Below are 25,728 nucleotides of genomic sequence, written 5' to 3'. Positions count from 1 at the left end.
ATAGTTACTTCCACGTATCTCTTTCACTGCTCTCAGTACTTATAGTATTGATGTCATATCAACAATAGAAACTTTGACTGTCCTAATTACACACCACTTCCATCTTCAAAATCTCCAAATCTATGCCAAAAAAGCCTAAATTATTTGTCTAGTTTCTCTACAGAAAGAGATGTAAGAAAACAAACTTTTTTTTTTTTTTTTTTTTTTTACGAGATGATCAAAAGTATGCTAAAATAAAAAGTAAAGAAAAAATTATTAAGGAGGCATATCTGGCCTCCAGTGATAAAATGTATCACTTTTCTGGATTTTGTGATACTTTGGTGTTAGGCGCTTTTTTTTTTTTTTTTTTTTTTGGCATGGGCAGGTTCTGGAATCAAGCCCGGGTCTCTGGCATGGCAGGCAAAAATTCTGCCACTGAGCCACCGCTGCAACACCCTGTGTTTGGTGGCTTTTTAAAGTTAGAAATTAGTTTTTCATTTTATCATTCTAAATAAATACTCACTTTTGTATTGTTTTCCTTAATGAAGATCCCCCAAATTGTATAACCTTTGGGCCCCACATAGCCTGGCCATAGCTACGTGGTGCATTTTTCATAAAGAAACTACCTGTCTCATGAAATGATAAAATGAACATAGATTTTCCAGCTATATGTCACATCTGAAATGAGATGATGGCTTTGTATCCTTAGGGAAAGTTGCAGCACCAAATAAAGACAAGTTTATTAATGTCATAGAATATCTATCTAATCCGCTGTGGAGATAAGCAAACACTACTCTTTTGGTCTGTCAATGATTTTCTCAAGGAATTCCTACTTCATTTTTAAAATGTGGCTGTATATGGAAAAATTGTAGTAATCACAAGACTTTCATTATTTAGGGCCTATAATGTGCCAGAATGTTTCTAAATTCTTGATTTGCATTAAGGTATTTAATCCAATGAGGGAGATACCATCAATCTTCCCATTTTACTGATGAAAGAACGGAGGCACAAAGTGATTGAGCAATTTGCCCAAGATTATAGGCAGGATGCTGGACTGGTAGACAAAGGGCTTAGGTTACAGTTTTGCTTTGCTTCAACTGATTTCATGTTCATATAACAACATATAATCTCCCACAGGACTCATTTTCCCAGACATAATAGTTATGTGTACACTGAGGCTGGAGTGGGAGCAGTGTTTGAAATGGATGATGTCTCTAAGACTTCTTCAGATTTTAACATTCAGATTTAATGCTGTCAGTAGATGTATACATTTTTTCTCTTGAAAGATCTCTGGAAACAATTATTTAAAAAGTGAAAATAAATCTATGTAATTTAATTTCCCCCCAGAGATATTTCAATATTGGCATTGATACAAATAATCTTAAAAATCTTAGTTAATATAACAAAGGCACTTTACAGATTAAAAAGATGAATTATATCTAGTACCTTTAGGTCTGATTACCTCCGTGTCATGGCATGGAGAGAAAAATAAAAAAAAAAAAAACAAGATATATGATGCCTCAAATATATCTAAGCTTGTATATGAAGTGAATTTAAATGACACCCATTTAAATTGGTAGCACAATAATAATTTCAGAATTCTAGCAACTACGGTAATTGCATCAAATTCAGTGCTTTAATTTTGCACATTTTTTTCTTAGATACTTAAATTCTGTTCAACTACAGAAATGTTTCTTACATTCTAGGCTGTTTTCCACATTTCTTTAGTCTTGATAATCTTTTGTGTTTTGCCTTCTTTCCAATTATACTCTATGGGAAATTATGCTTACATTTTGAAAATGAGGCATGCAAATATTCTTATCATATATCTCCATGGTTACACTTTATGTTAGGAAGGGGAGCTGGGGAATAAGGGGTAAAAGGAGAACCATAACTTGTCACAGCTGGCACAAGTTCACACACAATTAACAGAACTGCATTCAACTCTGGCTTCACAACCTTTTAATCTCTTTACTCCATGATGGAATGATCCCTGCACGATGAAATTCTTATAAGACTTTAACCTGCCTTTGGATACACATATAAGAAATGATATAACCTATTCCAGGAGTTAAATTATTTTTTAAAATGGTAGAGGGCAAACTTATTTATCGGAGGATATGGCTTTCTTTGAAAGTACATTCTATTTTAAGCTTTCATATCTCTCAAGCCATACTGCTAGCAAAAAGGATGGGGCAAGAACAACCTAGGACACTTCTTAGATTATAGAAAATGTAATAGACAGAAAAAAATAATGCTCCCCAGCAGATCTATAAAAGACAATCATTTCACATGAAAATCAAAAAATATATATTTTCTGTCCTCTACACTTAAAATTAAAACTTTACAAACTTTAATACATAGCAATTAAAGTAAATGAGTGAAGAAAAGATTTCAAATGAGTTTAGGTTAATATAAGAAATTACTAATAAACAGATTATGTAGATGAATTAAAATTTAGAGGCTGATTCCACATTTTAATTGGGCTTCATTATTTATCAGTTTGTGAACTTTTAGACAAGTATGGAGTAGAATCCCTCTTCCTATAAAACCAGGACTCCAGTCTTAAGGTTGCTTCTACTTGGCAGGACGGCAACAAATTTATTAAAGCCTTTTCTTAAGTGAACAAATGCACCCCTTCTAGAAACTGTTGTACCAGTTCTTAAGATGATGAAAATGTATCCATTTTCTGTGACTGAAGTCACAGAAAAAATAGGGGTACTGCTAATGTTTGCATTCAACATGGAAGGTCTTGATCAACTCTTTATATTAAATCAAGGCTCTTCCAAGTTAAGGAACAAAAGACTACAACACCAGGCTTTCCCTGTTTATACATCCATAGATCAACCACAGAGAGACTAGGGTTAGAGAAAGGTAGGCATTAAAGTGTCATTTTCCCCATGGAATTGCCATATCAAAGACTTGACATTTTGCTAGTTCTTTCAGAAAAGAGAGCTAGAAAGAATCCAAGTGAAAAAGCCCACATAAAAATACTACAGTAATTTTACTACACATGTAGGATTAGAGAGAAAATTCCATATATCATACTCCTTGAATATATTATGCTTCCTTGTATACTTCCTATGAAGGATATTTACTTATGTGATCATTTTAAGTGCAGTTATCAAATTCAAGAAATTTAGCATTGATAGAAAGCTGATCTACTATATATCATTTTTTCTTATGTCCCAATAATGTCCTTTAGAGCCTTTTCTCCTCCATTCTTAGATCTCATACAGCATCATGTATTGTATTTCACTGTCATTACCTCCTTAATTTCTCTATCTTTTTTTTTAATTGTGGAAACATTATACAATAAAACTGTCTCTTTCCATCCCCTCCTAAGCATACCATTCAGTGGGATTAATCACCTTCTCAATGTTGCAGCACCCTCACCACCATCAGTTACTAAAATTTTCCCTCCACCCTAAAAAGAAACCCTATATCATTTTGAAGGAACTTCCCCATGCCTCTCCCATCCATCCTGGTAATGTGTGTTCTACTTTCTGTCTCTATGAATTGCATATTCTGTGATATTTTTCTTGTGGTTACCATTGAGCTTAAATTTGACATCCTAAATCTATAACAATCTTGTTTGCTTTGATACCAATCTAACAACTTTAATAGCATATACAAGCCATTTTTTTAATTTAATATAGTTTTATTAATATACCCTCACACACCATACAGACCATCTGAAGTATACAATCACTAGCTCACAGTATCATCACGTAGTTGGGCATACATTCCCATGATCAATTTTGAAACATTTTCATTACTCTGGAAAGGAAATAAAAAATAAAAAATAAATTCCAAATCCTCCCATACCCCTTACCCCCCACCCAAACTCTGAAGCAACTGTTCCTTAAGCTATCTACTTGGCTAGTGCTTTCATCAAGCTTTCTTTGAATGCTAGGAATGAAAACAAGAAGGAGAAGAAAAAGAGGAAGAAGAAGATTTATCTGTGGAAGTCCTTAGAGCTTATTCATAAAACGAGTTTGGAGAATAGTGCCAGGTCAGATCATCTGGGCCTTCCTGTTCTTTTTTGCTCATGCCTCTTGTCTTGGGCATGTGCATGCAGTCCTAGAAATTCCCGCCTTTAAACAGATAGATACTAATGTCCCTTCTTTCCTAGGAAAAAGTTTCCTCATGGTTTTTGGAACTGTACTGATGTGCTTGTCTCAATAATCTCTTGCCCTCAATGTTCTTTAGGAGAGCTTTGTAAGCTAACTTCAACATGCAGGGTTAAGTTCTGGGATAGTGAGTCCCTCAGGCCACCACCAGACAGACTGGGCTAGACATACATGCTACCAATATGATCATGAGGGTTACTCTGCTCCCTCCAGGACACTGGGAGCCTAGGCCAACTCTATGCCAAGAAGTTGAGGGGCGGAGAAAGGGACAGCTGGTGTGCCACGAGCCCCTATTGCTTTTAAGTGGCTTTTTTCTTGTTATGGAACTTGCCCTGTTATTATGATCCTATGACTGTTTTCTGAAATTTTAGAAAGATATTTCTGCTAGTTCTTGCTGGTTGGTCAAAACTTCTGTGAAAGGTGGAACCCTGAAGCATCACATTCCACCATCTCAACTGGTGTGGGGCCTCACATATGTGTTAATATACCAAATTGGCATTACAATATCTACCCTATCGAACCATTGCTTAGAACTGAATAGTAATGTACATTGAAAGTGATTAGAAAACATGAATGAACTCTACAAATAAGATATTATTACAGTAAAATAAAATTCTTATTCTTAAGTTATTAAGAGTAACAGTTTGGGGAGAATGTCATTTTCATTTTAGAAATGGAAGGAAAAGTAACCAATTGTTTCCCCATCAAATAATAGCAAGCACTACTGTTCAAAATTTCCGACTGAATTGAAGAACAATCCTCCTTGGTCACAATATATTGTAAAGGCTCTGGATGTTTATTTTACTCTCCAGACTTTGTAGTCATTAATTGCTGAAGCATATGCACTGATGCATGTAAAGTACCACAGTAATGCACACTTATTATAATAATCACATATTGAAGAAGCAATGAACTACATTTAGGAGGAATCTCTATGAGTATGCATCTTAGAATAAAAATCCTGAATTACCATTAAGAAAAAAATGAGTTAGTTGCTAGGAAAATTTATACTAGGAGGACATAATGGACACCATATCTTGGAAAACAAGCCCTCTAGTTGACCTGAAATTCTTAATTTTAAAGTATTATTTATTTATATTTTACTTGGAAGTCTTAGGCAAGTATAAGATAAATAAGGGTGTGTTTTTTAGTTAGAAACTTGAACATACTGGGCTATACAGAGAACTCAAGAATGAAGGGCTACTGCTTCCTGAGAGTTAGACAGTATAAATTAGATTGAGTAGTAAGACACAAAGCTAGGAATAGGAGGGAACTCTCTCTGGGGAAATACAGGTGACAAACCTACAATGGCATTTAGCAGCTGGCAGGGTTTATTGAAAGAATTAATGTCATTTTATGTAGTGGATTAGGAAGAGGTAGATGCTTTTCATAACGCAGGCCAACCATAATTTCAGTGATGACTAAATTTTATGACATATCAGATACTGTAGCTCCCTTCAATATTTTATTTCTTGTGGTGAGGGATGGTTGGGTGAGGGGAGGGGGTTGCATTTTTCCATTGCCAGTTGAGGTTATAGTTGTAGTGAAAGCAAGATTTGGGGGAAAATGGAAATGTAGAATTTTTAGGATGTGACAAATTAAATGTGAGGGATGAGAATAAGGAAGGCCTCAAAGATAGTTCTCATGTTTTTGGCTTGAATAAATCAATTAATGGTGGGTCCAGCAGGGAAATACATAAACACAGGAGAAGATATGGTTTGAGGGAACAAATTTATAATTTGAGGTTGAGACATTTTGAAATTAAGATACTTGCAGGAACTCTATATGGAGATATAAGGATTTCAAAAGCAAGATATGGGATTGAACAATAGTGATTACAGTCATCAGCATATTGATTGATATATTTTTTTGAACTTTGGAGATGGATTGAGTCCCAGGAAGACTAGGATAAAAGGACATGAGAGAGAGACAGAGAGAGAGAGAGAGAGAAGGTAATACTAATATTAAAAGGAAATGGGCAGAAAAAGAAGGGTAACGCAAAGCTATCTTCAGAGAGATAGATTAGTAAAAACTTCCACAAAAAGACAGTGATTAATAGGATCATATTTGGGATACCAGTCAAATAAGAGAAGGATAGTAAGTCATTGAATTTGACTCTTGCACAGACATTTGTGATTTTGGCACAGATGTATTTGTAAAAAGCTGTGGCAGAAACATGACAGGAACATGACGAGAAATAAATGGATGATAGTAGATTTGTTGATAAATAATTGAACCTAAACTTATTCAATAGGCAGTTATTCTTTGTTGAACATTGTACTAAATTATATACTTAAGGACTGAACTCTGTTCTTCTCTCCCCCTCTCCCATTGTACAACTGAGTAAACAGCAAGCAATTTTATTTATACTAAAATTTAAAAAGTTACATTAGCAGTGAAAATAAGCCCCACAGTGAAACAGAATACAGAAGTCAGATTTAAATTAAAAGGAAAGCATTCTATATTGAACACAGGAGTTACTAAAAAAAAAAAAAAAAGATTTACATTAAGTTTTCAAACTATGGCTGACAAATGTGACAGATCTTTTCCATAATACATGTTGTTTCTACTTTTCAAGTAACTTGCATAGCTTCTTCAGGTTGACAAATGTTAATAAAAACAAGTTTGCAAAAATGAGAAAATTTAGCAATTCATTCCTATACAAAAACTGACCATTAACTTAAACAAATCATGGACACTAGTGATCAATCAGCTGTAAGAAAGAACAGAATTGGAACTGAGTCAAAATAACCAGACCATATCTTTGTGTTGGGGGCACATAGTTCACTTACACTCAAGGTTCAATAATTCTCTAATGAAAACACAAGATGGATAATTACACAGACCCAGTCTATACAATGACTTTATTCATTTACTTCAGGAATTTCTCCATATAAATTAAGATTTTTCTCCATTTATCTATGTTTATGTGAGATAACCTCAGAGCACACTTTTATTTATTTATTTTTTTACATGGGCAGGCACCAGGAATTAAACCCAGGTCTTCAGCATGGCAGGCAAGAACTCTGCCACAGAGCCACCATTGCCCGCACTCAGAGCACACTTATGAGCCCTACTCTATTTCCTTTTCCACAGTTGTACTGGGATGATTAGTGGCCCCCAAATGTATGTCCAAGTCTTAACCTCAGGAACCTGCAAAGATTACCTTATTCCAAAAAAACAGTTTTTGCAGATGTAATTATGTTAAATTAAGACAAACTTATCCTGGACTTAGAGTGGGTCCTGAATCCAATGACATGCATCCTTAAAAAGACAGAAAAGGGGAAGAAAAAAAGCACACAGAGGTACTGGGAGGAAAGTGGAAGCAGAGCTCAGAATTAAGCCACCACAAGCCAAGGAACACCAGGATCAACCAGAAGCTGGGAGCATGGTCCTATGATACCTTGGTCTAGGATTTCTGGCCTCCAGAACGGAGGCAAATTTCTGTTGCTTTAAGCCACCCAATTTATGATAATTTGTTGCCACAGGAAACAAACACAATAATGTTTTAAAATTGCTGTCATCTCTATGATTTAATTAAAATAAGCAGAAAAATGGAACACCATGTTCTCAAGTTTCTAACAGACTTTTACTATACTTAGAGGGCAAAGGATTTGTAACTCTACATAAAGTGCCCACCTCCACTACATGGAGTAATACCACCCTAACAGGAAATAGGAGTGAGTCATAAATACTTTCCGAAAATTAGAGAACACTCTTTCTCACTATCTTCTTCAGGGTAGGAATACACCCATGATCCTATTGCCTCAAGATGGGGAATTCCTCCTTTACTACTCTTTGGTGATACAACTTCTTTTCTTTTTACCTTCCTTCATTTATTTGCATACAAGAGTACAGGAGGTTGTTTGTCTGGGGCAGAATGCAGCTCAATGGTCAAAGAAATCTCTTTGTCATAAAGTGAGCAGAAGCCCCTCTCTGACACTTCCAAGGCAGTAGCCATAGAAACATCACAGTAATTTTCCTCATTGGACTTAGCATTGGCACACTTGGTATCTCTAGGGTAGATGTGTTTCTGGAGCTTAGTAATAGTAAATCTAATGTATTTGTAGCTAGTATATTTAGGGATCTTGGGCCTGTGGACTTTGAACCTGATAAGTAAACACTGATTGCCTTAGCATTATTGGATTCCCTAGAAATTATGATCTTGAAGTGCTTGTTAATAAATCTCATGTCTCTGGAACAAAGGGTTGCCCATCTTGAGAGAGCTGAATCTTTGCAAACTTGTCTTCTTTTTGAACTCTCTTTCCATTTAGTCAAGTGTCATGTGTCCCTTAGTCTTGACCATCTTTACACTTATAGGGCTCCAGAGAAAACAGAAAGGGAATCAGGGTAAAACTTACTCTAATTAAGTTTCTCAACAGCTGTACTCTAAAATATGTATTATTAAAGAAGAAAATGACAATGGCTGTTTTTTAATCAGTACTAATTAGGTATGAAGGACAAACAATTTAGGGAGTGACGGATGTGGAGGCAGCAACAAAACCAGAAGCATGGCTCAGTAGCTTAATAAGAAATTTCACTGAGAACTAAAACAAGCTTTTTAAAACTTTTGGTTAAGTAAATTAGGAGCAGTCACAGGGTCAATATCTTTCTTAGATAACTTATTCTCAAACCCATTCAACTCATTAGAATCACCAAAGCAATGGTTCTCAAACTTATCAATAATCAGGATCAACTAGAAATTTTGTTAAGACACATCTTAATTCAGGTCCAGTATGGGACCCAATAATTTACAGTTCTAGCAAGTTCTCAGGTGATGATGATGCTTGTTCCTGAGCCACTCTTTGAAAACCATTGACCTAGAGCCCCGTTTCTCAAACTTTAATATGCATAGAAATCACATGACAATATTGTTAAATGCAGATTCTGATTTAGTAGATCTGGGGGGTGGGGGGCTTGCAATTCTGCATTTCTCACAAGTTCCTAAATGGTGTTATAACAGCTAGACACTTCACATTCCTTTAGTAGCAAACCCATAGCAAGCCTTACAAATAAAAGGATGCTTCCCTTACCCCAGGTTTAAGAATTCTAATTTAATTTTAATTCTTCTGGGACCCATCTCTCTCTCTCTCCCTCTCTTCCTTTCCTTCTTCCTCCTACTCTCTCACTCTCTTTCTCTTGTCTGTCTTTCTCTGTATCTTGTTTGCATGCCCTCATAAGCTCTCACCACCCCAAGTCCTTTATTATACATGGTCTACCTACTGATTTCCAACTAGCAGTTCTAAAGCCCAACATAATTTATCTGGGTACCTAGACCAAATTAAACAACCCTTTCTGAGAATAGTCAGATCTTAGGTTAGAAAAGCCCTTTCTATGGCATATTTTAAGAAAAGAACAGTGCTGTAACCAGCATAATCAAAAGGAAGCTGGTTACTTTTCTGAGAGTTAAACCTGAGTATGTCTAGGGCAAACACATGACTCTTCTGAATCAGTTATTTGAGGCTTTACTGAGAAATATTTTAAGGGTGGGTGATGGTGACACAGTGGCAGAGTTCTTGCCTGCCATGCCAGAGACCGGGTTCGTTTCCTGGTGCCCGCCCATGCAAAAAATAAAAAAAAATTAAAAATTTAAAAAATTATTTTAAAAGGTCATTTGCATATGACACTGGACAGACTAACCATTGAAAGCATGAAAAAACTGCTAATTTTAAGCAGCCTCTAGACAGAAGCTGCTGTAGATTTAAAGAAAAGAAACATGTCTTCACAATACTATCTTAATGTAAACAAAAATCCATCCTAACTAGAGTTTAGCTGAGTAGGGAGGGAGCATACTTAGAGGTAGTTAATGCACTTAACTTTCATTTGGTGCTTTTATTTTCTTTGCTCTATTATTTTATGATTCCTCATTGAACTTAGTCTTATTCATTAGCTCATGAGATCTATCTTACCTGCCCTGTAGAAACATTGTTCAAGTTAAGCAAGTTGGGATATGTGAAATTACATTGCCATTTTTATTATTGCTGTTATTATAATTATATAATTATATCACCTCTTAAAGATATTTAATATCCTGTTGCCCAAAGCATCATCTTCTGAATAGCAGTATCAGCATAACCTAGGCACAATGTCAGTTCCTACTGGATCAAAGCCTGTTCTGGGTTTTTTCCTCTCCAAATAAAGGTTAACAATAACCAATATTTTTTCAGTTTAAATCAATGTTTTCAATAGAAAATCTACAGTCTTCCTCTGGTTCCTCTTCTTTATTTTATCTCCTGAATAATCCTATCACTGTACAGGTGTGCTTTCAATTATTTCCTCTTAAATTGTACATTTATCCCAAAGGAACCTGCTCTGTTTCATTTCTCTTCAATCTCTCAGAAATATAAATGCTTCCTCAAATTTAATCACATCAACATGGAATCTCCTTGGTGTTTTCATTCTGTACTTCTTCTTCTGGATTACTTGCAATAATATTAGTGTATTAGTATTAGAATCCTAATAAACAATTTTAAAATTTTCTATCCAATAAAATTCCGATTAACCTCAAATTTATTCCTTGATCTATGCTACTTCCATACATTATATAAATAGTTTTCAATATAGGAACTTCAGTTTCTGTAATAAATGTACTTCTTACCCACTGAGCGAATACGAACATATTAATAGACAATATGTCTCTTTATAGAAATCGTTCAGCCTTTCCTCTATAAAATATGTATTCTGTGATACAAAGACTTGAAAGTGGTCCTGACATACAAAGTCCAGAGTATCTTTTTGTTTATTATTATATATATATATTAATGGATGAATGATTTGGTTATGGAAAATTTGTTTACCACTAGGGAAGATGTGTTTTCATCCTCCCCTTGCTACTCAGTGGACTCTAACTTTACAACATTTAAAGACATTCTTATTAGCAAATGGTGGCTGAAGACTCACTTAAGAAGTTCCTATTTCTTATTTCTATTTTAGAATGTACTTTGGCACATTCTAAACATTAAAATGTACAGGTGCTTTGAAATATAAATTCTACTTTTAGAACTGAATTGTAATAAAATAACCAAAGATGTGAACTGAAATTAACTTAAAGGGATCACAGTATTTTTTTTAATAAACAAACAGCATCTAATAAATGTTAAATGAATAAGTAATTAAATCTGGGAAATAACACATGGAGATTGGTTAAGTAAATTATAGTGTAATTCTTTAATGAAATAGTATGCAGCCATTAGAAATTACATTGCAGAGTAATATTAATGGCATGGAAAAATGTTCAAGGCATTTTAAGTAAAAGAACAGGTTAAAAATATGACTGAAATATTTTTATTTTGTTTGCAGAGATATCGACCTATCACTAAATAATCTAAAAGGATGTACATCAAAGTATTAGTCATAATTTGTTTTAAAACAACTAACATGAGTTACATTTCTAAACAGAGGGAAAAATGAAACTGAGTTATCCTTATTTAGAATTTAGCTAGCTATATATATATATATTCAGAATTAGCTAAATTATATATAATACATAATTTCTGTGTTGTGTGTGTGTGTGTATATATATATAATTAAGCATGTTTTCCTTATCTTATTCTATCCATTCCTTAACTAAGTAGACAATCTATTATATTTCCAATCTATTATATTTCAGTAATTCTCTTTAGTGCTTCAGCCTTTGAAATAAGTATAGGATCCAAGGCCCAGGATTTCCCTCCATAATGAAAGCATTCTCCTCCATATTGAGTGTGGGTCCAATTTCACGTAGCTTCCCACATGACCAGGACAGACATTAAAAGTCATCAGAGGGCAGTCCACGGTGGCTCAGCAGGCATACTTCTTGCCTGCCATGCCACAGACCCGGGTTCAATTCCAGTGCCTACCCATGCAAAAAAAAAGTTATCAGAACTACTCAAAGGAGGTGATGGTGGTGGAAGGATGTACAGATGGTATTGTTAACCAAAGCACTGAAATTTCTCTCACTTGATCACTATTGATAACAGACCCCTGTGTCAGGAGACCCTGCTGAAACTCCGTTCTCACCCCCATGTTCTAAACCCTTATACTTCCTGGCACTCCCATCACCCCCTTTGCAGAGCACTAACTTTCATTTTCCACAGCCAGCAGCCACCATGAAAGAGACTTTTCTGTTTAAAAGTCCTAATTACAATTCATATCCAACTTTATGCCTGTTGTATTCTTTAATGTTCTAGCTGCCCTGACCTAAACCCTCCAAGAGGTGGGTTGGAACAACAAGATAATGCAGAAGAATTAATAGTATTTTAGGATTTACTTACACAGAAAAGTGCCCCAAAGTTTCATTAGCTATAATGTCCCCTTTAGCATTAAATATTTGAATATGCTAACTATGGTCTGCTTCGCAGTAAATTTCCTTTTTCACCCTTATACCATGCAGCTTATTAATCTAAAAAATTCCTTTTTCGCCTCCAATATAGGCAAGATGTCTTTATTGAAAACTTTATGTTGCCCATATTACACAGGTCAGGAAGACCCTATATCGGGGGTAGGAAAGGACAACTAATCTTTACAAGCAAATTTAAGTTGCTGAAACTGCATATGTCACTTTGGTCCATTTTCTATTCCAATGATTCATTGAGCATGTAACTCAAAACCCAAGTCAGAGGAGCATGTTAATAAATGTATACTGGAATTGCTTTTATAAAAAATATAAGAAAATCTCATTTTTATTAATATATTCTAGTTTTGAACTAATAAATCCCTCAAGTATTACATGTGTGTTAAACTTACATGATCATGCCATATAAGTGAATAAGTTACCACCTTAAGAAAGATCAAGACAGCCCTCAACTTACACCTGCAAGATAATTGTTTTTTATTTTGTTTTTATATTAACTTCACATATAGTAAACACAAAGCTATCAGAAGAAAGTTTAGTAAAATATCTCATACTATGCTCTAAAATTGTATTAAAAATTTTCAGTTCATGTAAAGAGAGAACATATATTATGTAATTTTCATTATTTTAAATTACTCTAGTATCAGATAAACCAACAGTGTTCTATTGCCCTTCTACTTATTTGTTAAAAGATTTATGCAATAGGCTATTATCTTCCAGTTAGAAAGCAAAAAGAATGAGGACTAGTATTCCTATAATTAACCATGCTAGAGTGTTGAGAACTCACAGTGACTTAAAAAAATGCATTTAGATATATATTAAATATTCAGCTAAATATATAGATGAACGAGTGTGATAATTAATTTTCTTTTGTAAGCCTTTATAATTGTGAAAAAATAAAAAAGTGATAAAACAGAAATTTATAAATCTAAAAATTGCAAGCAACATCCAAATCAAGAAAAGGAATATTGCCATGACTTACACACCCCTTAAGCTCTCCTTTTTCTTTATAATTTTAATATCTAAGTATACATTTTTGAACCCGATGGTTTTGTTTTGTCTGTTTCTGAAAATTACAAAAACAGGATTTTAATGCCTGAATTGTTTTAGTCAATATTATACTTGTGAGATTTTCCAGGTTATTCTGTAAATGACTCAGGTCATTTATTTTGTTGCTTTATTCCTTTAGATGAACATAACCCATTATTTATTCATTCTGTTGGTCAATATTTTGCTTATTTCTATTATTGGGCCATTATAATGAATGAGTCTATGAAAGTTTTATATATCTCTTTATGTATATATGTTTGTATTTCTTTAGGTGATGTATATATATAATTACTGGGCCTTGGGGTTCATGCACTTACCCACTTTGGATTATAATTCCACACTTGTTTCCAAGGTGGCCATGTCAATTTAGAATTCCAGCAATATATGAATATTACTGATATTCCATACTTTCACCAATTCCTGGTATTGTCAGGACAAAATAACAATTCCTGGTATTTAGTCATCTGGAAGGATTCAGTTTTGGATTTTGTCTGGAGTTTCCTGAAAACTAAAGAGGTTAAAAACTTTTCTATATGATTTCTATATGTTTATTGGTCATTTGGATTTATTTTGTGAATAGCATATTCAAATATCTTGTCCTTTCTTATTTTTCTACTGAGTTTTCTTTTTTATCCTTTCTTTTTTATTTTGTTAATACTGTATATATATAGTTCCTAGTCAATTCCTGTTTCTTTGCTTTTTCATGGGAATTTTATAATTAGTTTGTGAAATTCAATAAATAAGGATTTTAATATTTTGATTGGTATTGAATTGAATTTACATATCCATCTGGAAAAATTTGCCAGCTTATATTAGCTCTTATAATCCATGAATATATTATATATGTATATTTACTTTGGTAGTCACATATTTTTCCTTTCAATTATGTTTTGTGTTTTCTATATAAACATCTTATGCAATTTTCTTTTTTTTAAATTTATTTCTAAGTATTTGATATTGTCAATGCTACTGTCTTATTTCTAATACTTTGCTGCTAGCTCATAGAATTGCAATAAATGGCTTTTTATATTGGCCTTGTGACCTAAATAAGTTCATATATTATTATTATTTATCTTCACATTGTTTTGTAGTTTCTATGTATATAGTCATATTACCTGCACATAATAAGAATTGCATTTTTACTTTCTAATTTTATACCTTCCTTTTTTCTACCTTTCTTCCCTGATTAGGACCTCCAGGATAATGTTAAATAAGGAGTGATAGTGTGCATTTCTCTCATATTCTTAATTTCAAAGGGAAATCACTCAATATTTTATTATTAAGTAGCATGTTTGTTGCATTGTTGTAGACTTTTTTTTGCAGCTATTCTTTATGTTCTAGTTTGCTAGCTGCTGGAATGCAATATACCAGAAACAGAATGGTTTTTAAAAGGGGGAATTTAATAAGTTGCTAGTTCACTGTTCTAGGGACAAAAAAATGTCCCAATTAAAACAAGTCTATAGAAATGTCCAATCCAAGGAATCCAGGGAAAGATACTTGGTTCAAGAAGGCTGATGAAGTTCAGGGTTTCTCTCTCAAGTGAGAAGGCACATGGTGAACATGGTCAGGGTTCTCTCTTATCTGGAAAGAAAACATGGTGATCACAGCATCATCTGCTAGCTTTCTATCCTGGCTTCCTGTTTCATGAAGCTACCCGGGAGGCATTTTCCTTCTTCATCTCCAAAGGTTGCTGGCTGGTGGACCCTCTGCCTCTTATGGCTACATTGTTCTGCTCTCTCAGAATCTCCTGGCTTTCCCTCTTGTTCTCTTTTATAGGATTCCAGTAAGGTAATTAAGACCCACCTGGAATGGGTGGAGACATGACTCCACCAAATCCAGTTTAACAACCACTCTTGATTGAGTCACATCTCAAAGGACATAATCTAATTAAAGTTCCAAACTGAATAGGGATTAGAAGAAATGGCATCCTTTACAAAATGCAATTAATATTAAAACATGGCTTTTCTAGGGTACATACATCTTTTCAAACTGGTGCACTTCATCATGTGATTAAAATTTCCATTGATTTCTAATCTGAATTTTAAACAATAAATTGGTGATGAATTTCATCAGATGTTTCTTCTGCATCTTATTGAAGTGATCATATGATACTTCTCCATCATCTAGTTAACATGGTAAATTACAAAAATTGATTTCTTGTGGCTCAACAATACTACTTCATTGGCTCATAGTTTCAGATGCTTGCTCCTCCTGGGGTTTCAACAATTGTTTTTTGAATATTAAAACAGTCTTTCATTCTGGGAATAAATTTAGCTTTCTTGTGAACTATTATCATTTTTAATGGTTTTGTTTATAATATATCATCCTTCAAATATATTGTTGGATTTGATAATAAGCATGAAGGGTTATTCTATAATGTTCTTGTTTTGTAATGTTATAAAAAGGTTCTGATATTAGGATTAGGGCAAACACTGGTAGAACTGAAGGATTAACAGACTTCTCTATAATAATAATGGGAAATTTCAACACACCACTCTCTCCAATAAACAGAAGATTTAAGCATAGGCTCAATCAGGATACAGAGAACCTAATTAATATGATAAATGATCTAGATCTAACAGACTTATATAGAATGTTGCGCCCAAAAACAGTAGCAGCATATACATGTTTCTCAAGTAGTAATGGAACATTCTCCAGGATGGACCACATACTGGGACACAAAACAGGATTGAAATAATAATTGTCCTTTCTCTGATAATAATGGAATGGAGATGGAAACCATTAACAACCAGAGAACTGGAAATTTCACAAATACGTGCAGGTTAAACAATGTGATTTTTAAATAATCAATGGGTCAACGAAGAAATTACAAGAGAAATATCTTGAGATGAATGAAAATGAGAACACCACACATCAAAATTAATGGGATGCAGCAAAAGGAGTGCCGAGAGGGAAATTTATAGCCTTAATGGATACATTAAAAGGAAGACAGGGCTAAAATCAAAGACCTATCTGAACTGGAGAAACTAGAGAAAGAACAGAAAACTAATGTCAAAGCAAGAAGAAGTAGAGAAATAGCAAAAATTAGAGCAGAAATAAAATGGAGAAAAAAGCAAGAGAGAGAATCAACAAAAGTTGTTTTTTTTTTTTTTTGAGAAGATCAATAAAACCAGCAAACCCTTAGCTAGACTGACAAAGACAAAAAAGAAAAGATGCAAATAAACAAAATTTGAGAGGAAAGGTCACTACCATGCATCCTAAAGAAATATAAAAGATCATAAGGGGGCACTGTGAAAAACTGTGTTAACAAACTATACAACTTAGATGAAATGGACAATTTCATAGAAACACATGAACAACCTACATTGACTTGAGAAGAAACAAAAGACTTCAACAAACTAATCAGAAAGAGATTGATTCAGTCATCAAAATCTTCCAAAAAAGAAAAGGCAGACTAGATAGCTGAATTTTACCCAGCATTCCAAGAAGAATTAACACCATTCTTGCTCAAACTCTTCCAAAAAATTGAAGGGGGAAAACTACCTAACTTATTCTATGAAGCCAACAATACCATAATAGCAAAGCCTGCTAAAGATATAACAAGAAAAGAAAACTACAGACCAAGCTCTCTAATGAATATAGATGCCAAAATTCTCACAAAATACTTGCAAACTGAATCCAATAGCACATTAAAAGAATTATACACCATGACCAAGTGGGTTTGTTTCAGATATATAAGGATGCTCAATACACAAAATTCAATTAATGTAATACACCACATCAACAAATAGAAAGGGGAAACCACATGATCATCTTGATTGATTCAGAAAAGGCATTTGACAAATCCAGCATTTTTCTTGAGAAAAACACTTCAAAAGAAAGGAATTGAAGGAAACTTCCTCAACATGATAAATATATATATGAAAAACCCACAGCTAACATTGTAGTCAATGGTGAGAGATTGAAAGCTTGAGGACAAGAAAAGGATGACCATTGTCACCATTGTTATTCAACATTGTGCTAGAAGTTCTAGCTAAAGTAATTAGGAAAGAAAAAGAAATAAAAGACATCCAAATCAGAAAAGGATGATGTAAAACTTCTTCTATTTGGACGCAATATGATCCTATATTTACAAAATCCTAAAAAAAGAAGACAACAAAGCTATTTGATCTAATAAACGAGTTCAACAAAGTGGCAAGTTACAAGATCAACATGCAAAAATTCAATAGGGTTTCTATACAGTAGTAATAAGCTATCCCAGGAGGTGATCAAGAAAAAAAAAATCCACTTACAATACTAACTAAAGAATAAACTAATTAGTAATAAACTTGGCTAAGGATGTAAAAGACCTGCACAGACAGCTACAAAATGTTGCTAAAAGAAATCAAAGAAGAACTAAATAGATGGAAGACATCCTGCATTCATGGGTTAGAAGGATAAATGTCATTAAGATGTCAATACTACCCAAACTGATTTACAGATTCAATGCAATACCAATCAAAGTCCCAGCAGACTAGTTTGCAGAAATGAAGAAGCTAATTATCAAGCTTATTTGGAAGGGTAAGGGGCCTCAAACAGTAAAAACTTCTTATAAAAGAAGAATGAAATGGAAGGATTCATGCTTCTGGACTTTAAAGTAAATTTATAAAGCCACAGTGGTCAAAACAATATGGCACTAGCAAAAAGACAGGCATATTGACCAGTGGGATCAAACTGAGAAATAGACCCTCAGATCTATGGGCAATTGATTTTTGACAAATCCACTCAACTGGGACAGAACACTCTCTTCAATAAATGCTGTTGAGAGAACTGGATACCCATTTCCAAAAGAATGAAAGAAGACCCCTGTTCCAGTTTGCTAGCTGCCGGAATACAATATACCAGAAATAGAATGGCTTTTACAAAAGGGAATTTAATAAGTTACAAGCTTACAGTTCTAAGGCTGTGAAAATCTCCAAATTAAAGCAAGTTTATAAAACTGTTCAAATCAAAGCATCATCAAGAGGTTACCTTCACTCAAGAAAGTTCAATGAGTTCAGCATTTCACTCTCAACTAGGAAGGCACAGGGTGAACCTGACCATAGTCTGCTAGCTTTCTCTCCTGGCTTCTTGCTTCATGAAGTTCCCCCAGGGCGTTTTCCTTCCTTTCCTCCAAAGGTCTCTGGCTGGTGGATTTTCAGCCTCTTGATTCTGCAGCCCTCTCCTCATTCTCAAAAGGAACTCTCTCCAAAACGTCTCCTCTTTTATAGGATTCCAGTAAACTAATCAAGACCCATATAGAATGGGTGGAGATTTGTCTCCATCTAATCAAGTTTAACACTCACAATTGATTGAGTCACATCTCTGTGGAGATAAACTGATCAAGTTTCCAACCCATAGAACTGCATAGGGATAAAAAGAAACTGTTGCTCTCACAAAAATGATTAGGACTAAAACATGACTTTTCTAGGGTACATAAATCCTTTAAAACTGACACAACCCCTAGCTCTACACTCTATTAAAAATTAATTCAAAATAAAATAGATTGAAGACCTAGATATAAGAATAAGTATCATAAAACTTCTAGAAGAAAATATAGGGAAGCTTCTTCAAGATCCAGTAATAGGAGGTAGTTTCTAGACCTTGTACCCAAAACATAAGTAACAAAAGAAAAAATAGATAAATGAGACCTCCTCAAATTTGAATAATTTTGTATTTCAAAGAACTTTGTCAAAAGGGTGAAAAAGCAGTCAACTCAATGAGAGAAAGTATTTAGAAACCACATATCTAATAAGGATTTGCTTATCAAAAATGCATAAAGAATTCCTATAAATTAAAATGATGAACAGCCCAATTTTTAAAAAGGGCAAAAGATATGCATAGACATTTTTCCAATGGGGAAATAAAAATGGCTAAAAAGCACATGAAAAGATGCTTAGCTTTGCTAGCTATTATGGAAATACAAGTCAAAACTTCAAGGAAATATCATTTCACACCTACTAGCCTGGCTTCCATTAAAATAACAGAAATTTACAAGTTTTGGAGAGGATATGGAGAAATAAGGACACTTATTCACTGCTGGTGGGAATGTAAAATGGTACAACCACTGTGGAAGACAGTTCAGTGGTTTCCTCAGAAAGTTGTGTACAGTTGCCTTACGATGCAGCAATCCCATTACTCAGTTTATATCCAGAAGACCTGAAAGCAGGGACACAGACACTTGCACAGCAACATTCATCACAGCATTACTCACAATTGCCAAAAGATGGAAACAACCCAAATGCCCATCAACAGATAAATATATTTTTAAAATGTGGTACATACATATGATGGAATATTATTCTGCGGTAAGAAGGAATGAAGTTCTGAAACAGGTAACAACATGGATGAACCATGATGACATTATATTGAGTGAAATAAGTCAGACACAAAAGGACAAATATTGCATTATCTCACCAAGATAAGCTAATTATAATATGTAAACTCATTGACATAAAATCTAGAATACAGGTTACCAGGGGATGTAATGAGTCTAGAAAATGGGGAGTGGTTGTTTAATATGTACAGCATTTTTAACTAGGTTAAACTTAAACATCTGAAAATGGATGAGGTGCTAGTAGGATATTTTGTGAGTATAATTTGTGCTGAATTCTTAGTGAGTGTGGTTGAAAGGGGTAATTTAGAGTCATTAATGTGACCAAAATTAAAGCTAAAAGGTTAAAACATGGGAATATATAACAGTGAATCTTCTACTGGACAATGACTATGATTCGCACTACAAATATAAAAAAGTTCTCTTAAAGAACTAGAACAAATGAACAACACGACATCACAAGGAATTAATAAGAGAAATTAACTGCAATCTACCTATTGCAAACTATGGATTATAATTAACAAAGATATCTTAATATTTTATCATCAACAGTAACAAAATGTACCACATCAATACTAGGGGTCAACAATAGGGAGGGATAAAGGGTATGGGGTGTTTTGGGTTTTCTTTTATATTTTTATTTTATATTATTCTTATTGTTATTATTAGAGCAATAAAATATTTCAAAATTGATTGTGGTGATGATTGCACAGCAATGTGATGATAATCGGAGCCACTGATGTTATACTTTGAATGGATTGTATGGTATGTGAATATATCTCAATAAAATTGAATTAAAAAATGAAATACACCAAAAATTATATTTAAAAGCTTTAACATTGTAAAAGATGAATAAATTACTTTACAATTATTTTTCATTTCTCTTCATAACTTTTATCCCTATTAAATATTGCTTTAATGACCTGCTCAGTTTGGAGCTGAGCTTCTAGAAAAATACATGCTATTTTTCATTGGTCTGAATGATCTGTGTTTGTGCCTTGAGAGGAGGGGAGATGCATGCTACAAAATGATTTGAAAAATTTCCATTCTTTCTAGCAATATCGATTTTCCATGAGTCCTTTCAAATACCAAAAGCACTGCAAAAAGAACCCAAATAGTTGATGATTAAGTGAGTCTTTTGAGTTTATAAAGGATTATTTTGTACTTTCTAGGCATTATTCACAAAGGTGAAGATAACATTATTAGTCATTAGTTATTAAAGATATGATAAGTACACCAAATATGATACATGCTATGCTTGGTCTCTGGTGATCAAACATCATGAATATATGAAGCACATTTCACAGGGAGGATGTGTTAGAATGATGATAACAACATAGAATGATGAGTATTTTTTTATTATTTCCAAAGGAATTTTCTGCAACAGTGAGGTTTTTGTTTCTCCCAACAGGCCATCTGATTGATAGCAATATCTAATTGAAGTAACAGACAGACCTCAGTTATTTCTTCCTGTTCATATATGAAAGTATACTACCACAATTGGAATTTCTATATTTATCTTCTTACCTGGCTTCAAAATTGTTCCTTACTCTTCCATGGTTATGAATTAAATATGTTTATTCATTCTTCCTGGTAAAATATTCCAGTTTATGATTATCTGATTATGATTAATATATTTTCCTCCCATTACCCTTTTCTCATCAACAATCTCGAGTTAGTTTTACTTTATTAATTTGCTGTTGGTGATTAAATCATTGGAGAAACAGCCATGAACTATAAGATTTGGCTAGTAGTTGAGTTTATTCAAGTCTTTCCAGTATATGTATTAAATAAGAAACCATTATGACCACCGAAGCCAACTGTACTCCTTAGCCTTGAGAATGACATTGTCAGTGACACTGAAGACTGCCAGGAGGCTGAGAATGGAAGTTGTAAAATGAGAAAACAAGCACAAGGGAATCATAGGATATGGATAAGTAAATGTCATCATTTGGATAAGATTTGAAGTATTTTTGACCAAAGCACCAGGCTTCTAGTCTTGACTTTCCAGTCCTACTGCCAGACATAAAACCTTCAGTTAGGCTTGCAGCAGCCATCTCTCTGCCTGCCAGATCTGATCCTTTACAATAAGCCAAAGCACTTCCTCTCTTTTATACGAGTAATGTATTTAATTTAACTGGTTTTCCTTCCTATTCTTTGACAGAACTTTTTTCATATTATAATTTTCTTTTGGAGAAAGGGAAGAAATACCTGCTTTATAGAGGTATTTTGGGTATTGGAAATCTTTGACACTTTCCAAGATTCACTAGTGGCCTTCAGAATGCTGGGTGAATCATTTAATGGTTACTTCTACCTTACCATAATAATATTACACAAATTTATCCATGGAAATAAAGACCAAAATGTACTGATATTACTTCTCTCTTCTCCTAATACATACCCACACACCCACACACCTAGTTAAGGATTGACACTTGTCCCACACAATGACACGTTCAAGCTCTAAGTCCTGAGCTTGTGGATGTGCACCCATTTGTAAAGAGGATTCTTGAAGATTTTATTAGGGAGAGGCCAAACTGAATCAGACCTTAATCCAGTATGACTGGAGTCCTCACAAGCAGAAGAAATTTGGACACAGGGAGAGAGACAACCATGTGATGGAGGCAGAGATTGTATTATGGATTGCTGACAAGCTACCATAAGAGCACTACTAACCTCAGAGAAAACATAATCCTGCAATACATGTCCTTGATTAAGGATTCTTGCCTTCAAAATTATGAGACAATAAACTCCTAGTGTTTAAGCCAATGAAACAGTGATAATTTGTTACAGCAGCCTTGGACAAATTAAGCTGTGTGTATGTGTGTGTGTGTCTGTGTGTATACTCTGTATCATTATCCATTATTAGTTAAATATGGATAAATATTTAAATATCTGATAAGTTCATCAATGTTGATGGTAAATCTTCTAGCAAGAGTCTGGAAAGGAATTGAAATGCTATGAGGAAAAGTAATTGGCTTTGATTGAAGCTATTTTGAAGGTAGAGAAAATAGCTTAGCAAATTTGACATCCATCATTTTCTGGGGGCAGGGGGTTGGGGAGGTGCATGGTCCAGGAATCAAGCCTGGCCTCTGGCATGAAAGGCAAGCATTCTACCACTGAACCACCCATGAACCCACTTTGGTGTTATTTTGTTTTTATTTTTTTGCATGGGCAGGGACCAGGAATCTCAAATGGGTCTCCAGCATGGCAGGAGAGAATGCTGCCACTGAGCCACCATTGCACCACCCGACACCCATAATTTTGATTAATAGTTATTCAAATCTCACTAAAACAAGCCCTATTTTATTCTCTCCTCTGAACTTTAGATCTGTATCTGTCTTTCTCAGGTTATTATAATAAAGATAAATACCCTTAATATGTCCATTATAGGTTTAAATGTATCTTCCAAAAAGATATGTTGAAACCCTAACTCTGATACCTGTGAATATGACCTTAATTATAAAAAAGTTCTCTGCAGATGTATTCAAATTAAAGTGATGTTGCAGTTTTCTAGTGCTGACAAAGAAGGCAACATACCAGAAATGGATTGGCTTTTACAAAGGGGATTTATTAAGTTAGAAGTTTATATTTCTAAGGCCAAGAATATGTCCAGATTAAGGCATCAACAAGTGTATACCTTCACTCAAGAAAGGCAGATCATGTCTGTCACATGGGAAGGCACATGACAATGTCTGCTGTCCTTCTTTCCCAACTCCTGGGTTCAAATGGCTCTCTCAGGTCCTGTGGGTCCTTCTGGTATCTTCTGAGGCATTTTCTTTCTGCATCTCAAAACACTTGTATCTGCTCTTGGCGCTCTCTTTTAAGGACTCTACAAATCCAATCAAAACTAATCAAGACCCACCTCGAATGGATGGGGTCACCTCTCCAAAGAAAAAATTAATCAAAAGCTGTCAGCCATAATAGGATGGGGTCACATCTCCATGAAAACAACCTAATCAAATGATCCCACTCACAATAAGTCTGTACCCACAAGACTGGCTTAGAAGAATCTGGCTTTTCTGGGGTACATAATAGTTTCAAATCAGCACAGATGGGGTCATATTTGATTAGGATCTGTGTTAGACAGGATTCTCCAGAGAAACAGAGCTGAGAGGATATATACATATATGTTAATACTATAAGATTTATTACAGGAATTTGCTAACTCAGCTGTGGAGAATGGTAAGTTTAAATTCCATAGAGCAAGATATATAAGCTGGACTGAATTGAAGGTCTCAATGATTTCCTCAGAAGAAGCTGCCTGACTAATGTAGGTACAGAAATTATTTCTGACTGCTGAAATCATCAATTCTCACTTCAAGGTCTTCAACTGATTTTATAATGCTTCTCTCACCACTGAAGGCAATCTCCTTTGTTCATTATGATATAATCAGCCATAGATGCAATCAACTGACTAATGATTAAAATCTGTGAGTAATAATCAGGCAGTGCTTGTAAGACCAAACAACTGGACACCATAACCTAGCCTGGTTGACACATGAAATTAACAATCACAAGGTTCATTTAGGGTTGAACGTAACCCAATATGATGGGTAGCCTTATAAGAGGGAGACTTACACAGGGAAGAAGGCCATGTGAAGACAGAGGTAGAGACTGGAGTGATGCATCTACAAACTGGCAAACCCCAGAAGCTAAAAGAGACAAGGAAGAAATCTCTTCTACAGATTTCTGATTGTGAATGTCCCTGCAAAACTTTAATTTTAGACTTTTAGCCTCTGGAACTGAGACAATAAATTTCCTACAGTTGATGGCCCTTTATTACAGCCGGCCTGGGAAACTAATACAATGGCCTACTAGGACAGCTTGATCTGGTTCTTACATACTCCTCCAACCCTATTCTGTACTCTTCTCTTGCTCACTTGAAGTGGTTCTCAACAGGAATACTCTTCTTCCCTGCCCCCAGAGGATATTTCTAGAAGTATTATTTATTCTAACAACTGGGGTTGGGGGTAGAGTTGCTACAATCATCCAATAGTTTGAAGCCAGAGATGCTGCTAAATATTCTACAATGAGCATGACAGCTTCCCTCACCCCCACCCAAAATAACACTACCAAAAGGTCAAAAGTGCCAAGATTGAGAAACCCTACCTTAACGCCTGTGATGGATATGGTAGTACTCTGTGTAAATCCTCCTGCAAAGAAGAACTCATTGCCCCAGCTGATGGGAATACACATCAGACAGGTTCAAGTATCTGGGATCTTTTCAGGGACTGATTGCCTTAGCTAGAGAGACCCTCCTCACCTATGGTTGCACCCTTCCCAGAACAGACTGCAAGCAATGACTAATGGAAGCTGGGGTTTAAAAATCTGGTCATTTCAGCTTGATCCATTTTTTTAGTAGGTCATTTGGCTTTGGAGTTCTCATGTGGTCAGCTTGACTTCTGCTGAATTGTGCTTCTTTCCCATTCCTTCCATAGACTGAGTCCCTTTGAGACTCAGTTTTCCTATCTGTGTTAATTCCAAGGACACTCCCTAATAAACATACTGTACCGCTCTCTAATCAGCACATCAGATTCTTCTTTCTGTTCCATGGACCTTTCAGTTCCTTATGCTAGCATGCATCCTCATCTCAAGTCTCAGGGTCATTGCACAGACTTAGTTCTCTGTATGAAATTTTCTTCATTTACCAAGTTAATACCACCTCATTCTTGAAGAGCTCACTTTAAACCACCAATTCCTCAAGGACCCTATTCTGTCCTCCCTAACTAGATCAAATATGCTTAAACTTTTTGTAAAACCATGCAGCAGTTCATTTGTAACACTTTTCTTGTGCAAATCTACTTCCATTCGGAAATTATATTTGGTTAATGTTTGTTTCAACTTCTACAATGTGTTCTGTTTTTATTCATCATTTTATCCCAGCACCCAATCTAGTATTTGACGCATAGCAGACATAA

At 34.7% G+C, this 25,728-nt stretch overlaps 1 protein-coding gene across 15 annotated transcripts in view; it reads right to left on the bottom strand.

Moving 5' to 3' along the window:
• Positions 1 to 25,728, bottom strand: part of CTNNA3 (catenin alpha 3) — a 1,849,311-nt gene that overhangs the window by 629,190 nt on the left and 1,194,393 nt on the right. The window contains exon 11 of one of the 15 annotated variants that reach the window (XM_077125152.1): positions 11,707 to 11,946. The exons of the other annotated variants lie outside the window; for them this stretch is intronic. Coding sequence (XP_076981267.1) covers positions 11,860 to 11,946 — 87 coding nt within the window. The 3' untranslated portion in view covers positions 11,707 to 11,859. Of the gene's footprint in view, positions 1 to 11,706; positions 11,947 to 25,728 lie in introns of those variants that run through there. 15 annotated transcript variants of the gene reach the window in all.

Source organism: Tamandua tetradactyla, chromosome 13 (assembly GCF_023851605.1).
Source record: "Tamandua tetradactyla isolate mTamTet1 chromosome 13, mTamTet1.pri, whole genome shotgun sequence".
Taxonomy (NCBI): domain Eukaryota; kingdom Metazoa; phylum Chordata; class Mammalia; order Pilosa; family Myrmecophagidae; genus Tamandua; species Tamandua tetradactyla.
The sequence above is the reverse complement of the archived record's forward strand: the minus strand, read 5'-3'. Positions and strand labels throughout refer to the sequence as shown.